Source organism: Anser cygnoides, chromosome 2 (assembly GCF_040182565.1).
Source record: "Anser cygnoides isolate HZ-2024a breed goose chromosome 2, Taihu_goose_T2T_genome, whole genome shotgun sequence".
Taxonomy (NCBI): Eukaryota; Metazoa; Chordata; class Aves; order Anseriformes; family Anatidae; genus Anser; species Anser cygnoides.
In genome coordinates this window covers 34,146,395-34,163,345 of record NC_089874.1, presented here as the reverse complement: position 1 = coordinate 34,163,345, position 16,951 = coordinate 34,146,395, and the positions used below count along the sequence as shown (strand labels likewise).

The following is a 16,951-nucleotide window of genomic DNA, read 5'->3' as shown; positions in this document are numbered from 1 at the left end:
ACAGGGGAGCTCTTGCTGCCCTTCTCTGTTCTCCTTCCCCTCGTCTCTACTGACTCTCCTATGCAGCCTTACGCTGGCTCTGGAGCTCGCCCAACACTTTGAGAGCTGCTCCAACTTACTGAAATGCCGTACCTTTATTTCCAGTCTTTTTTTACTGAGTTTTTGCCCTCCTCTTTAGTAAACCGGACTGACAAGTGACATGGGTGGTACGAGGTCAGTGGTGAGAGCCCAGCAGAGGCAGGGGGTCTCAACTCACTTCACCTCACAAAACCAGACCGCTGGGTTGTTGTTCCCACCAGCATCACTGGAATTGGCTTGCGGATGATAACAGCGTTAGCGCCAGCCTGCAGGGAGGGGTGAAATCGATGTCTGAACTTGGACCGTGCTGCTGTAATGAGGCTTGTTGAATGAAAAGCTTGGACACAAATCAATTGAAGCGTCGGTATGTAAGGCTGCTGCAGCATCGAGGTGTTAATGACGTGCCTGCTAGAAAGAGTAAGTGGGGCCAGAGGCAACGTTGCGGTCTTATGACACATTTGTTGGGTATGGGCGAGGGAAATGAGGCTTTTATGTTACACTATTTCTGTATGGGTCTGCTGTTATGCATGGAACTACACTAACATTTTTGATGGGCATGGGAGGGTAAACACTGTTTGATACTTCTGTGATTCCTTGTCACTTCCCTTCCCTTTCTAAAAATACAGTACTATGAATACGGGGGGCAGGGTGGAAAGCAGGTGGCCTTACTGAAATACGGATTCTGTAATTCTTATGGTGTGTGAAGGATGATTTTCCTGCGATTATAATGTACCATGTGTGAATTGGATCCTTCTCAAAGTGAGGAATTAATTATCTTGCCTGCAAGTTGGAATAATGTAAGCAAGCACCACACAATCCTCCTATTGTTCTGCCAGTGCACCTGCACGATTTCTTCTGTTCCAGTTCCAGGCTTCTTTTAGGCAGTGTTTATTTGTGTGTTGTATGGCTTGTAGTGAAATAGAAATTATTGGTAAGCATCAGAGTAGGCCAGGTCACGTCTTTCAACACTGACAAGATATGGAAGTACCATGGTGAATATGGATGAGATAACCTGACTCTTTATGGATGTTTATCTCCAGAATTCCACTGTTAATTTTATAACTTTGAATCAACAGTCTTTACTGGACATCACTAAGATTTTGCCACTTGCATTTTCCAGCAGTAAAGAGTTGTCATTTTTCTTTCTATCTTCAAATATGAAACCTCTCTAATTTCACAGAGCGATCTGTTATTCTCACATTATATAAAAAAGGGAACAGAAAATTTGTCTCTTCTCTGTGCTATTTCATTATTTTGTATAATGGCATTATTTCTCTTGTAATTAATCTCTCCTTTTTAAGGTTACTAATCATAGTCTTTTCTTTCTCTTCTAATCTTATATTTTATCCAAATCCTTTATTATTCCCAGTAATATCATTGTCTGAATCCCCTCTAAATTTGGAGCATCCATTTCTGAGATGCTGTTACCAGTGCAACACGTGGTATGACAAAGGTAATGCTAATGTCCATTAGAGCAACGATACATTCCTAGTAGTCACCTTTTGATTCCTCATTTATCCCAATACAAGGTAATATTTTTTCCCTGTAATTAAGAACTTCATTTAAGAAGAATGGTATTCCTTGAGAAGTTCTATGACCCTAAGGTGTCTTTAGTGAATCGTTAGTTTGTTTTAAGAGGTATTAGGGCCCACATAATTACATTTTTCCCTCCTCTAGTACACACTGCTTTCATGATACTGTTTTTTCACTTCACATTTTGTAGGTTTATCTTGAAACTCTTCATTTTCATTTCTGTCCTTTCCTCACCCAAATAATTCTACAGAATTTGCTTTATTGCTAATCTCCTTTTCTAGATCCAGAGTAAATGTAGCAAACAACTCAGAAGTGAGTTTACCAAGCTTTTTTTTCCTTATGTGAAATGTTTTAGTTGGAGACTTACCTAAACTACTCAGATGACTTGATAAATTCTTCTTACTTATATCGAATAGCTAAAAGACCTAGATTGCTGCTAGGTTTTTTTTTTGTTGTTTTTTTAATACAAAAAGCAGAACAAAATTAAAGCTCTACCAAACTGTCTTACAGACCCTGTCCAGAAGAATTTCAAATCCATACCTGGAAACTCCTTCAAACAAGGTACATGTCAAGCTTCATTTTAATTCCATTTCATATAGCAACATATTAGGAACATCTTTGCTTTATTTCAACCCCTTAGTCATAGTTTTGAATACACTTCTAGATGTGGCCTGCAATTAAATCCAGTTAACAAATTACAATCTCTGTGTTAGAAATTGTTAATTTCTGTTACTGAATTTGCCAGCAAAATTGTTGTGAAGTCTGACGTGAACATACTTCCTATTCATTTACACTATTTTCACAGTTTAACTTATTTTTTCAGTATTTCAGAGTGTGAGAACTCTATTTTTGTACCTCATGTGACTTCACTGTCTCGGATTATTTTTTTATTCCTTGAAAGATTCAAAAACAAAAAAACCAAAAGAGGTGAAACTGTGGCATGCTTTTTCTTTCAAATTAGTTGTTCGTGTTACTGCTGTGTTTTGTTAGTACTGGGAAGAAATGTGAAAATGTATGCCTGAGTTAAACTTGTCAGTAAGTAGTCTGTGGAACCCAGGTGGAACACCTTTTTAGGAAAGATGGAATTATGTCCTGTTTTGATAGACCCATCTGCAGTCTTAAGGTGTAAAGTACAGATAGGCATGGGGGAACCAAAACCTGTAGCCATTCTCCCAGCAAGGTGCAAATGATCTGACCTGTAGCTGTTACAGAATACCCGCAAAGTTCCTAAACAAAATGGAAAAAACCCTATAAAATGGCATTTTAGTATGTATTCAATTATTTAACACAAATACACGTGGAATAATTTTAGTTTCAACTCTCTTTATGGTTTTGCAATGGTTAAGTCTTTCTTTTTCACTAGAATAATTTTTGTTTTAATTTAGGTGCATCTGTTGTTCAAAGGTAAAATTGACACAGTAAAATCTCTGCTTTTCTAGGCAGACATAGTCATCCGGCCCATGGGGGCAACCAGTGATGACAGTAGGTATGGCAGAAGTTGGGGTGCATTTTCTATGAGGCTTTGACAGTTTGCTAGTCATTTATCAAGGGAGAAGTCATAGCTCAGAGGGAGGGAGGGGACAGTGGCAAGGCAATTTATTGCAATGGGAATAAATCCCTGTTTGTTAGTTTTCTATTTCTCTTTCATTCAGATTTATGGAGAAAGTTCCTCCTGTGCTGGAAGAGCTCTCAGGAATATTTTCACACTACAAGCTTCTGACCTGATTAAAGACCGGGTGTACCTTACTGGAATTTGCAGGTAACCCAAGATCATTCATTTTAATCAACTGGATGGGTTTTATTTGTATTTGTCTACCTCCTTATTTAAAAAGAGACTAAATATCTAAGTAAGATCTTGTGTGTGTGTTACTAAGAAACTAAAATATTTGCTTAAAAAAATTAAAAACCTCATGTATTTTAATATTTTTTTCTTATGTCATCTTGTCAGTTTTTAGAAAGCAGTGATGGCCTGCCTGTCTGTATGTCCACTAATTTAATTCCTTACAGTTTCATGTAAAATGGTGTTTATTTTGCTGAAAAGAATGGTAATTCAGTCCTGGTCTGGAGTTATAGAAGAGGTTAATTGGATTCCTAGGATTTAGTTACACAGTGACTTTATTTTTGCATATAATTTATGGAATATTTCAGTAATGAAGTGATTTTCGATTTGTTACGCTACAGAATAAATGCTATTTTTAGTTATGCCAAAATATGTAGGTCTCGATTGTAACACCATTTATTTATATCCACATTTGAGGAAGAAGTTACAATTTTTTTTTAAGAATTAAAAAGAAAAGTTTAACAATCGTGCAAGATGAAGTACATCCTAGAGCAACAGTCAAGGTCTTGCATATATGTTGTGTAGCTGTGTTGCTTATGCCTATGCGCTGAAAGGAGATAAAATCCTGAGGCTAAAAGCTGGATTTTATTTAGTTCTTATGTGTCTTCGGATGACTATATGCAGCACAAAGTGATAAAAATATTTTATATTGTGAAGTGTGTTACATGAATTAGGTATGTAAGGGAACTTACTCATCTAACATGAGTTTCCTTGTTGTAAGTAGGGGCATGCCCCTGAGACTTGCCAGAATAATTCCTTTCCTTGAAATGAATAGGGTTGCCTAAAACAGTAATTGAGACAAAGGGTTTGTTCTGTTGAACAAAAGGATTACCTCTTTAAAAAATTAACACACAAACAAAACTACAAAAAAACTGTTTTATAGAATTTGCATTTTAACTTAACTTTAATTGCATCTTATACTACAGAAATGCTTTGTCTATTTTCAGGAGAAGCTGTGTTGGATCAGAACTGGTAGACTGGCTCTTGGAGCACTGCCCATTTGTTAAGTGCAGATCTACAGCAGTTGGAGTGTGGCAGCTGCTTCTGGATATGGGCATTATATTATCAGGTCAGTGTTGATAGCATAAGGAAGGCTATCAGTTTCTTCTGCATGTGGTAATATTCTTTTTTTTTTTTTATGGGAGAGGAAGAAGGGGAGGGGAAGCAAGTTGATCCATGTTTAGTTACACTTGTTTATTTTACTACCTCTTCGGTAGGCTTACCTCTGTGACCTTTCATTTCATAAATGTCAAAGATGAATCTCTCTTTTTAGGCAAGTTCCTTCCGTTCGCTTTTGCAAATGCAATTGCCTACTGCCAAGTTACAGATAATGTGTGTGTCTCTTTGAGCCTTTTTTTCCCTCTCCTCAACCTCTTTCAGTTTTTTCAGAAGACAGCAGCTGTTTAGTCACTGCAGATCACAGATTTGCCAGATGACTTCTCTAGCAATTAGTGATTTCCCCTTCCTCTCTCTGTTTTCCATAGTTTTAGAACACAATGGATTGCGAGAGCATTCTGCTTCTTGAAGTGGCTGTCATGCCAGGTTCTTCCCAGCTGCCTCCCCTTCCACCCCAGGTTTAAGGGTTTGGTCCAAATGATGTCATTGGTGATAACCACACGGATAACCAACATCTGGAAACCTGAGGGACTACAGTACCACTGTAGTTGTTACTACTTGCATAGCTTAACTCAGTGCATTCACAACCCTGGGGTCTGTGTTACACAATTCCCTTTCCTCCTTGTGAGACTGTGAGGTGCTGAGGGAGACTTCTCTGTGTGCAAGCTGACACTGAGTATACTTCAAGATTTTCTGCTGCTACAGCTACCCTGATGGTGTGTCTGATAATGCGGCATCAGCAAGGATTCAGTGACTCCCCCAGTAGGAACTTGTACTTTTGGCTTTGGAACCTGTTGTTTGAACCCAGTTCAATCCCAGTTATGCCAGGGAAGATGAGGGCTCTTCATATCACTACATTGTCTTACCTGGCTTTATTCTACAGAACCAGTATCCTTGAATTTGTGCAGAGGCTGGGATAAAGATGTGCTAAGCATCAGCTGAGTGGCTTTAAAAGTGGTGAATCTCTGAGTGTGCTATGAATACAATGTTAGACATGAAACTGTTCTAACTCTTTTTCAAACTAGAAAAATTCTATTGTGTTTTTTTTTTTTTTTTTAGCCTGGTGTACCCTTTTAATCTGCATTATTGAACTTTGTTCACCAGTGCCTGGCCATTAGCAAGAACAGATTAGAAGCTAATGGAAATCAAAGCTCAGAAATTTGGCAAGGGAAAGTTTTTTTGTTTTTTTTTTTTTTTTCTTTTCAAGCCAAACCCCCCTAATTCCAAACTGATTTCAAAATTGATTACTCAGCAATCTTAATGCTTGAATCTCAGGAACTTGGAGATCTTCACACTGAGTTTTTGGTATTGTTCTGTTTGGATGTGTTGAATTAATACTAGAGGACAGGGTTGCTTCTATACTGTTTGTGATTCTTTTGCCCTGTGTGGTGGTTCAACTCAGAATTAAAGTCGGATGTAATACAGAAGGTGTTAGGGACACAGAGCCTTCAAATGCAAAAGGTTTAAAGGATATCTTTTTCTTTTCTTTCTTTTTCTTTTTTTTTTTTTTTTAAACAGTGGACAGACAACTCTATTTTCAAGATGCTCATGCTTTCTACCAGTTCTCAGCAGATGAATGTACCTACCTTTTCTGTGAATTTGAGAAAGAGGAAGGCTGGAAGAATGGTGTAAAGCTCCTACTTCAACTACTGCCATTGGCTCCTCCCAGGATTGACATGTGCAGTCTGTAAGTAGGCATATGCAGCTGTTTTAAACTTTTGCTGACTGTTTTGTAAGTGGCTGGCTTATAATGACACTGTTTATGCCACAGCTACCAAGCAAATGAGTCAGCTTTCTTTTCAGGGTTGCCAAACTTTGAAGAGATGGGCTTTTCTGTGATCTGCACTGTGACTAGTATCTGAGAAAGTCAGGGGTGCTAGATAAATGAGGGCACTCAGCTTGGGGTTGTTGAGATACTGTGGTTCTTATGTACTAGTCTGCTGCCTGTAGCTTGCTCTTTTAGCTGGGCAAGTTGCTTTATTTTTTGCGGGTCTCCTCTTGCATTTGGAGGTTTGGCACTAATTTGGCAGCAGACATGTTGTGTAGCTGATTGACTAGTAGACCAGATGCCCTTTTCCTGGTTGAAGGTCAGCGATCAGATGGATAGAGAGGGTGACTAGGAATGTGGTAGCTTCAGTTGTCTGATTTTCAGTTTGCTGTTGTGTGTTTGTCAGAGCCCTGTAGTCTCTCATTGCTATTCCTCATGCAGAATATGCCATTTAAGAATTTTCCTTCCCATATATCTGCTCTTATACCCGACTCTTGGTTGTTAACATACCCTCTGTGCTGATAGAGCTGCACTCTAAACATTGTCTATTTAGAGCAGCTAGAAAGAAACCATACTTGTTTTTTCCACAGTGAGAGGCCAAAATACAGAGGAAAAAAAGACATCAGTGAGGTCTGGAGGCTTGTGACCTCTCATGTCTTGGCAAAGCTGCAGGAGCTGGCCAGCACAGACAAGTTGGGTTAAATTCTTTCATCGTCACTAGCGTGATGAAGCCTTAAACATGATACTTATGTTGTGGAGAATTATTACTCTGGCAGCAGGAGGATTATTTTCTCTTTGATGCCAAAGACAAAACTTTTTTCTGCCAGTATTTTTCTTTTCTACACAGTAGATTAAAAAAACTACATTCTCTCAAATATGTGTCTAACAGAAATCTTTTAAAGGAGTATAAAGGCAAAGTCGCTGAAGTGTCTCAATTCCAGTTACTTAAATTCAGATGTTCAGTCTGAATCTTAAGTGTGGTGAGCTGGCTGAAAAAAATCTCAGTGACTTCTCTATGTGGCTCAGGTCAGAAACTTGATCCCTGCCTGCAAGTCAGGGATCATCCCATATCTCTTGCTGACTGACTTTACCAACAGGAAATGGGCAGTTCTGGTGTGGGGGTTCCCTTGAAAATACATTTATTTGGTCAGCTTGAGTGAGTGTAGACAAGTGACAAGGCTCTAAAATTGGCAAAAACAAGGGGTTGAATGTGATCTTCTAAGCAGATGACTCATATGGGACAAAATCTTTGAATATTTTTGGAAATATAAATTCTTGTTTTCCAGCCTACTATGGCATTAAACAGTTTGGCCTTTCCTTAAATATCGGTGTGATTTCATCCTGATTTCTGTGGGAATTTGTGGTTTTCCTCATTTTCACTGCAAATCAGGTCACTTTTCATGGTTCATGACTACCTGTACAAAGGCTTTGCATCAAAAACACAAACCAGATAGTTTGTATTGATTTGTTACATGAAGGATGCTGACTGGGTAAGAGAATAGATTGAAGACTTTTCAGGTTCTGAGTTAAAAATGTGTCATGCATGGTGACCTTGGCCAGAGAGTTCCCCTATTTTACAGTCTGCTTTGCTATTTCATTGTTCCAGTGAAACTGTCATTTTGAGTGGAGGCTGCTCCCTGCTACATGAAACGAACAATTATTCATTAATGTACCTTTCCAGCTCCTTCCTGCTCACATTATTCAAATTTTAGTCAAAGTTGGATTCCTTTTGGGAACATTGTCACTGAAGAATTATTTTTTTGGAGATTGTGAGGGTGCCTTTTTTAAAATACATGTTGAAGGAGCTGAATTTTAAGTAATGTTATAGTCTCCAGGGAAGGCAATATTAAAGGCAAAGGAGGCTTTTCCAGTTTCAAAATTCTCTATGCCTGATGCAAGTAATGAACTGCTAAAACACTATCTGAAAGGAAATAGATGTGATGAAGTGCGTGTTAGTTATCTCACCAAGTTAAAATAAACCCATATATTCTTTCTTCATGAAGAAAGAAGCGATTCTAAAAACCCTTCCTTGCAATGAGTGTTCATCTTCTCAGTTAAATATATAAGTAGTTTTTCGTACCATTAGATGATTTGTCTTCCTTGTACTTTGATATTTTTGTATTCATTTTTCTGTTGTGTTTTCTAATAGTCTGTACTGTTAGCATTAATTCCAAATGTACACAGGGAAAGAGAAATTCTTAATGTATTAATTAGTTTTCCTGCTTCATCAGAAGTAACCACCTGCTTGTGTAGCAGGAGGCAATGTTGGGCATCTCACAGAATGCCCAGGTACTTGATGAGCTGTCTCCCCTGCAGCTGGTGGGCAGTAGTCCTGCACTTGCCTGGGCTTCTGGGTGCATTGGTGGGTCCCTGGAGTACCATGCACCTGCTCACCCAGCAGCAGCCTGTAGACTTGATTAGACAGCAGCAGCTCTGGAGACTTCCTTCAGCACTTCTTCTGGAAACAGGCAGGGCTCTGGTCCTGCCTTGCTGTGTAAATTTATTTTGAATTTTTATTTTTTGAATGGATTTGTGTTTGTTTCTTGGCAGTATTAACAGTATTTCCAAATAATGCTGGACTAAGTTCAGCAATTAAAATAGTACTCTGCATGCTGAGGTGTGCTTGCAGTTCCCGAGGAAATGCTCCCTGTTGCCCTTTGACAGTGTCAAATTGCCTGTATTAAACATGGCATTGGCCAGGAATCTCCCATGGAAAACAAGACAGGTCTGAAGGATATTTCAGTAGCTTGTGCTAAACTGAGGGCTGCTGTTATTATGTGTATTTCACAACACAGAGCCACTGTAGATATTGCCAGATGAGGTGGGACTGATGCTGAGGCCTCTTGGGGTCATTAAACACCCGATGGTAATCACAGCCAAATTCTACTTGAATAGAAAAGAAGTGAATATTGGCTTAACATGGGAACAAAAGATCTGTATTCAGAGCCCTGCCATGGACTTCCTTGCAGCCTTGAGCAGTCTCTTAGGCTCTCATCCAATGCCTCCTGAATTCTTTCCCAGTGACTGCAATGGCATTGTATCAGACATTTAATCTTTATGTGCTTCTATTTCCTTCTTAGTAAATGGGGGTGTTTATACCAACACCTAATTCCCAGTGCTACATTTCTAGAATGCATTGGGTGCCCAGGCTACTGGAATATTTCCAACGATTTTTGTAATTATTTGAAGGAATGTTAATAGGGGACTCTTTGTCCTTTATATTATATTGTTTATTTTCTTTCCAGAAGTTTTATACTATATTTTGTATCTTCTGTCTGAAAATAATACACATTTATTTAGATAAGTAACCTTTTTTTCTAAGTTAAATTGTTTTTAATGCAAATGTTCAGGATGGGATATTTATTTAGTCAGTATCTTTTGAAGTTCCTGGAAAGCTTTTGCTGAATGCGAATTGCCCTCAGGTATCTTTGGGTCTCTTATTTGCATTGTAGGTGGATTGTAAAGCCAGCGTACAGTACATGTGGCCCTACATCGGTTATTGGAGGTGCTGTCTGGGCACGGGACTTGGGCACAGCTGTATTGCTTCCTCTGTCAGCAGGTCAGGAAGCAATGTATTTGATTTCAGGTGACGCACAGTAATAACTGTGCCTACCTGTCCTGCCTGCCTGAAGATTTAAGGCAAGCATCTCTGCATTTTGCTCTGCTCAAGTGTGCCTATACTGAGCCGTACAGGTATTAGGCTTGTTTGTCTGGGCTTTGTACCCCTTGTTCAGTACTAGCCCTACTAATCTTGGTTGGTCCCTTTAAATAAAAAATTGCTAACTGTCCTGATTCTGTTTCTCAGTATCCATTCTGTCTTATTTTTTCCATTAGCTTGGTTATCAAAATACACTTCCTCTCTGATTCTGGAAAGCTTACTATAATTTTTAGTACATTAGTGTTTCCATAAGTGTTTGATGCACATATGCAGATGAATACTGGGAGTATTTTAAAATAGAAGATGAAGTGATTAAAAGCCCAAGATGGAAATAGCTGTGCTGTATGCTGTTCTGGGCTTATGGCTTATAGCTGTGTCTGTGTACCAAGCTGCTGCCTTTTGCCTCCAATTCAGAAGAACCTGGTCTTCTCCTGGTTCTGAGAGATCAAAGAGATCAGATGTGTAGGTAAATGTAGGCATCTAAAGAGGTCATCTATTTTCATCTCATTCCAAATTATAGAGACCGAATCAGACTCTGTAAACAGAACTGTTTATTTCTTTTGGGTAGTTTATAACACTTAAAGTGTTAAATCACATTTTCCTTTGAATAGGATGGGCAGTTGTGAAAGTAATTGTGATTTCTAAACCAAATTACCATTGTGTTTTAGACATGCTTGCCCCCAAACAAATACATGTGTCATTCTTTGCTTTCTGACCTTAATTTTTTAATTTGGTAAAGAAATTTTTGGACATGGGATGTAAGAACCACAAATACACCAGCTGCATATTCCAGACATTGCCAGCTCTCTCCCTAAACACAAGTCATGTGAGCAATTAAATAATTTAGCCAAAGATAGAAGCTTCTGTTAATACCTGGGATTTATGCTTATTACAGCAGCTGGAGTTTTGCATATCTGCTCGGTTTCCTGGCACACCACACTTCTTGAAAACCATGAAAAGTAAAAATCTCAAGAGTTTTTTTTCTTTTTCTTCCCATAGTAATAATCCTATCATATTGGTATCTTTCTTCCGATTGTTCTGTTTTGTTCTGAAAGGCTCACAAGTGGTTTACTGCTGGGATTTAGACTGTTTTAAAGAAAAACAGTTCTGTCCCACAGCAGCTTTAGTGTGGCTTACTCCATGTGGGCCAGAGTTCTATGACAGCTTCTAGAAGGGTTCTTCCTGCAGCGCCCCATTTTTGTAAAGACAAAGTCTCTCTGTCTTGTGAATTAATGTCAGTGCAACTTAATAGTGTTCTCAGGTGTTGCTTTAGTTTGCTAATTTATAGCTTCTTACGTGTATTCTTTTCATGATTTTTTTTTTTAATATCAAACTTCATATGTCCTGTATTGATTTTGATGTTGCCTGCTTTTATCTACGTGAGGATGCATTCTATTGAAGGTGTTGCTCCACAGTTGAGCAAAGCTTGTTAGCAGGCAGATGGAAAACTCTTTGCTCTGTTGATGGTGTACATTTTAGCAGAGCAAAATATGCATTCAAATAAGCAATGATGAGTCAAAAGGGTCCCGCGTTCTTCAGTTCTTCGTCATGTTTTTATAGCTGAAGAATTCTCTCACTGTTTTAACAATTCAATCAAAAGAGTTCTTGACAGCGAGGGACAAAGAGTATACTCTGTCATTCCTGACACAATTAATTATTGTCATGTTGCAGTCATCTTTTTGATGCAAAATCTCAAAAGCCCTTTTACATTAGTGCCCGTGGCCACATAGTTCTGTGCTTTCCAGGAATCAAAAGAAGTTGAAACAGAATGAAAGAAATAATATAATCTTATTTTTATTTTTAAGGCCTGATCAAAAAATAGAAGATACGGCAGAAACCAATGCTGAAATTCTTGCTCGTCTCACTTCTGCGGTAAGATCACTGCATCAAAGTTTGTAATGATCATGTTTGAAACATTATCATGTTTTGGATCCTTTCAAATTAAAGAGCCAAGTCTTAGTGAGCAGGTGTTTATAATGCAAACTACTATTTTTTGGCACTGAAATGAGGAAGCTTTACGTCTTAGCGTGTAACTTTACAGCTATTAAAATCAGTCCAAGGAAGGATCACTGCTGTCTGTTTTTTTTATAATAAGAACTGGGAATATAACTGGGAAATACCAATTTAGAGGATCACGATGATTTTTCTGCCAGCTAGCTTGCACTCAGATCCTTTTGGTCAAGTGAACATTGGTGTGAACACAATGATGAGCTGGGGGGACAAGGGGAGAGTCATAAGTTCTGAGGAATCTCAGCTGGGTTATTTTGGGATTTGGCTTCCCAACTGTGTTTAGCCTCAGTAAACTCCATCATAATAAATGACACTTTTTCCTTTCTGTGCTGGAATTTGGTGCATCTTGCTTATCATGTAAAATCATTGTTCTAAGAAGACTGGACTTCAGAAAGTTAAACTAGATTCACTTGATCTCATGTAATATGATGACCTAGATGATGGGAGAGATCGTACCATCAGCAAGTCTGCAGGTGATGCAAAACTGGGAGGAATGGTTGATACAGTAGAGGAGTGTGCTGCTATTCAGAGGGGTCTTGGCAGGCTGTAGAGATGGGCCAACAGGAGTCTCTTTTCGCCAGAGGGTAATGCAAAGTCCTGCATCAGGGGAGAAATAACCTTGTGGCCCTGTACAGGCTGGGGGCTGACTGGCTGAAAAACAGCTTTTTAGGAAAGGGTTTGTGGTGGACAGTAAGTTGAATATGAGCTAGCAATGTGCCATCATAGCCAAGAAAGTCAACTGCCTCCTGGGCTGCATTAGGATAAGTGTTAGCCTTCAGCTTAAGGAAGGTGATCCTTCCCCTCCTGTCAGCACTGGTGAGACACATCTGGAGTGCTGGGTCCAGTTTTGGACTCTTAGTGCAAGAAACACATAGACGTACTGGGATGCATGCTACAAATGACCATGAAAATGATAAAATGATAAACGGATTAGAGTATCAGACATAAGAGGAAAAGCTGAGAGAACTGGGAGAGACTGGAGAAGGCTCAGGGAGGATCTTATGAGTGGGTATAAATGCCTGATGAAACGGAATAAAGACAGAGCCACCTCTTCTCAGCAGTGTCCTGTAACAGGACAAGAAGCAGTGGGTACAAATTGAAATTCAAGTAATTCCACTTAGACATAAGAAGAAAATTCCTTACTCTGAGGGTAATTGAACATCCAAAGAGGTTGCCCAGAGAGGTTGTGGACTCTCCATCCTTGGCAATACTCAGAACTCAACTGGCCATGGTCCTGTGCAACCTGTTCTAGTTGACCCTGCTTTAAGCAGGGGAGCAGATCAGATGATCTACAGAGGTGCCTTTCAGTCTCAGCCAATTCTGTGATCATAAGGTTCAACAAACATCACACCTCTAAATCATAATATTAACAAAACTTAGAATTAGTGCTAGTTCTGTTTTCTGTACCTGAGAAGGTACTGAGATGACAGTGAACCAGGCAGGGTGAAGAAGTTTCCATGAAGAAAAGCATGAGGAAAAGAGCTATTTTAAGTAAAGTGAATAAAGTTATATGATGAAACTCTGAAAAAGGGAAAGGAAGGAGAAGTTGTACTAAGTTTCATAAAGGTAAGTGGTTCTGAATGCTCAATACACAACGCAAAATAATTTAAGATGTAAGATTAGAAAATTCTGTGGCCTGTATTCTTTATTTTTTAAATTTTCTTTACATTCAAATTCCTTTTTTCTACTTTTTTTTTTACCCTGACACTAAGAGTGAGAGAAGAAAGAACTCAGAACCTTAGTTTCCTCCCTTTTTAATTTCCTCCATTTTTAGCTTTAATGGAAGATAAAATAGAAAAATACTTGTTGCAAAGTCATATCTTTAAAACAAACAAACATAAAAAAAATCACTCAAAACCTACCAACTCTATAAAACTTTGTCACTATACCTCAAAAACATCACCTCTCAAAACTAGAATAATGTATTTTTATCAGTTTAAGAAAAAGAAGTACTCAACAAAACACATTGACATGCTGAGTTTAAGCACTGGATCTAACTGTTTCTGGATACACTTGAGGAAAATGCGTATCCCTAAATGTGTGAGTAATTGACAGTGAGTTCAGAGTACTTCACATCTATCTTGCAAGGTCAAAACTTTGAACTACATCCTTGGTGATTTCCAGCAACAGGGCACATGTTCAGTTTTGTTTTATTTTTAATGAGCTGTTTTGTGACTGTAGCTAACTAACTGAAGAAAAATTAGGCAGTTGCATTTCCAGATGGCCTGAGGCCCATTCATTGCCACGGTGGTGTCAAAAAGACTGATCTTTTTTTTTTTTTTTCCTGCATTTTCTGTCTTTTCAGAAAACTCTACAAGCTTTCACAACGCTTTTCTAGTCCAACCCTAGGAAGAAAAAAAAAAACCACCACCCACACAAAAAAATTGAGATCAGAGCAGAATCCTTCAAATATTAACATTTGTGTATGAAGTTCTCCCTCTAAGAGAAAATGGCATATAATATGGAATATTGCTCTCCCCCTTTTCCTCCATCCAATTGGGTAGGATCTGAAATACTCTCTAAGACTTCTTTATGGAGAGCCTTCATGTTTCTCAAGACATTTTGAACCCTCAACTTTCACTGTTCCACAGAGTGCTGTCCTCACCAAGGTATAGGTTCTCAATATTTTTGGCTGACAGCCTTAGAATTTGTGTTGGGGGAAAAAAAGAGTCCCGTGAGGAGGAACAGGAAACCAAACATGAGGTTCTTAGCCATGACTGAAAACTTGTTCACACTGTCTTGCTTTTTGGCTCACTGAATATCCTTGTGTTTTCTATAGAATCAAACCACTCTTACTTGAAGAATCTGTACTTCAGAATCCTGCTCACAATACTCTTCAGACTAGCATTTCAGAAGTGAAAAACTTTGTCTACAGACCAGCACTAAAGCAGTTGGAGATTAGATTTGACTTTTTAATGTATTTCTAGGTATGGAGGTTCAAATCCCAACAGGGAACAGGGCATACCAGCCTGTTGATACTACTGTTTCTCCTACTTTCTCTTTGTTTTTCTTGTAATGGACTGCAACACTCTGTATCAGGTCAGGAGGATTCCTCTGTGTCAGGTTTTCTCTTTTGCAGATCAAATTCCCAAACTTGCAAAACTAAATTGATTGTGAGGATACACCCTGAGCAACATTGGAAGTATCTGTGTGCCTAAAATAGAAATTACTGTTTTAGCGTCTGAAAGGGCAGGGAGAACTTGTAAGCATGCATGCGTGTAAGGTCTAATTTTTATTTCTGTATCCCTGTAGAAGCTTTTGTTGTTGCAAAATGTGGAACTCACTTCACCTAAATATGTGTGACCATATGGCAGACATCTACATCTGATCTAGTTTTCCAAGGCACTCCATACAGTCAGTAGAAATAGGTGTTTTTAGGATGCTGAATGTGTAATTCATTTTGGAAGTTTGCTTCTGTGAATAATAATCATTTCTTAGGCTGCAATGGTAATGTATTTACTCTGTATAAAGGGACTATCGCGTGATTAGCATAGACACAGGCACTTGCAAAAGTTTGGCAAATTCCTTATTCCACCTCTTTTTCTTTACTGTGGTCTGTCTGTCTTTGTTGGCCTTTCCCTAATTACTTACTCCCTAGTGTTCTTTGTTACCAGGTGTTTTTTCTTTTGTATAACTCCACTTTTCGTGTTCACTGCACAATTTGACATTTTTTTGATGATTCAGCCTGTCTCAAATGATTAGTTAGGGAAATGCACTTTTGGTTTCAAACAATGGCTATTGAGATCATAGAAGATAATAGCGATAGCTGTGGCAAATGATGCCAAGTCAGTAGGAGTGTAGGGGAAAAACTGCAGAGGTTTCTTTCTCATCTTAATTTGTGCATAAAGCATGCAATACAGCTCTTTGAAGAGCAGAGTATGATATAAAAGACAAGAAATTAACTTGCTGGGCTCTCATTTTTTCTTTACGCTTTGTCCTGCAGTGGAAGAAGCAGAGTCAGTGAAGGTAACTGAATGTAGCCCATCAAATTTTATGCTCGTGTCATATGCTCCATTACAATGAGGCACTGACAACATCGAACTTAACCTGCAAGGACAGTTGACATGGAAGCAGTGTAAAATGCCATTTGAAATAGGTTTGCATTGGATAATCTTCTGAACAATGAATTTTTAAGAAAAAGTACTGATTGTTCCTGGGTTTAAAGAAGCATTCCAGAGCTGTCATGCATCCCACGTCACGTCCCAAAAAGCAGCTTCGTATTCAATGTCTTGTTGTATTGTCTGTTAAAACCAGAGCACTTTGGGATGGCTATGAGTGCTTCTCTGCAATGCTGTTATATCACCTTGTGATAGTATAGAAAAGAATATCAGGGTGTTAATGCAGTGCACTTGGGAAATACAGTTTCCTGGTACTTTAGATAGTCACCCAGGTACTACATTTATTTAGAGTCCACCAAACTTTCGTTTCTTAAGGTGCAAAGAGTGAATTAAACTCTTTTTCAAAACCCCACTGCTGAGCGCTTTCTCTTGCAGGATTTCATTTTGAGATTCCCTAAGGATTGCCACTTTGTATCTAGATCTGAAGCACACTGAGGTATGGAATACTTTCACAAAAGACTGCTCTAGACAGAAAAAAGTAGAGGTGGTATGCACTCTCCACTAGATGCAAAAATACGCACTCTGTGATAAAATGACCAGATTCCTGGATAAGAGAAGAACAGTATAGGATCACCATAGAATGGCTCAGGTTGGAAGGGACCTCAAAGACCACCCAGTTCCAACCACCCTGCCGTAGGCAGGGACACCTCCCACTAGATCAGGTTGTTCAGGGCCCCATCCAACCTGGCCTTGAACACCTCCAGGGATGGGGCATCCACAGCCTCTGTGGGCAACCTGTTCCAGTGCCTCACCACCCTCTGAGTGAAGAATTTGCTCCTAACCTCTAATCTAAATCTCCCCTAAATCTTTTAGTTTAAAACCATTACCCC

At 38.9% G+C, this 16,951-nt stretch overlaps 1 protein-coding gene across 3 annotated transcripts in view; it reads left to right on the top strand.

Moving 5' to 3' along the window:
* Positions 1-16,951, top strand: part of RAPGEF5 (Rap guanine nucleotide exchange factor 5) — a 161,776-nt gene that overhangs the window by 28,921 nt on the left and 115,904 nt on the right. For all 3 annotated transcript variants that reach the window (XM_048070208.2, XM_048070211.2, XM_048070209.2), the window contains exons 2-6: positions 2,122-2,172; positions 3,264-3,370; positions 4,399-4,520; positions 6,086-6,254; positions 11,799-11,865. In XM_048070208.2, coding sequence (XP_047926165.1) covers positions 2,122-2,172; positions 3,264-3,370; positions 4,399-4,520; positions 6,086-6,254; positions 11,799-11,865 — 516 coding nt within the window. The remainder of the gene's footprint in view (positions 1-2,121; positions 2,173-3,263; positions 3,371-4,398; positions 4,521-6,085; positions 6,255-11,798; positions 11,866-16,951) is intronic.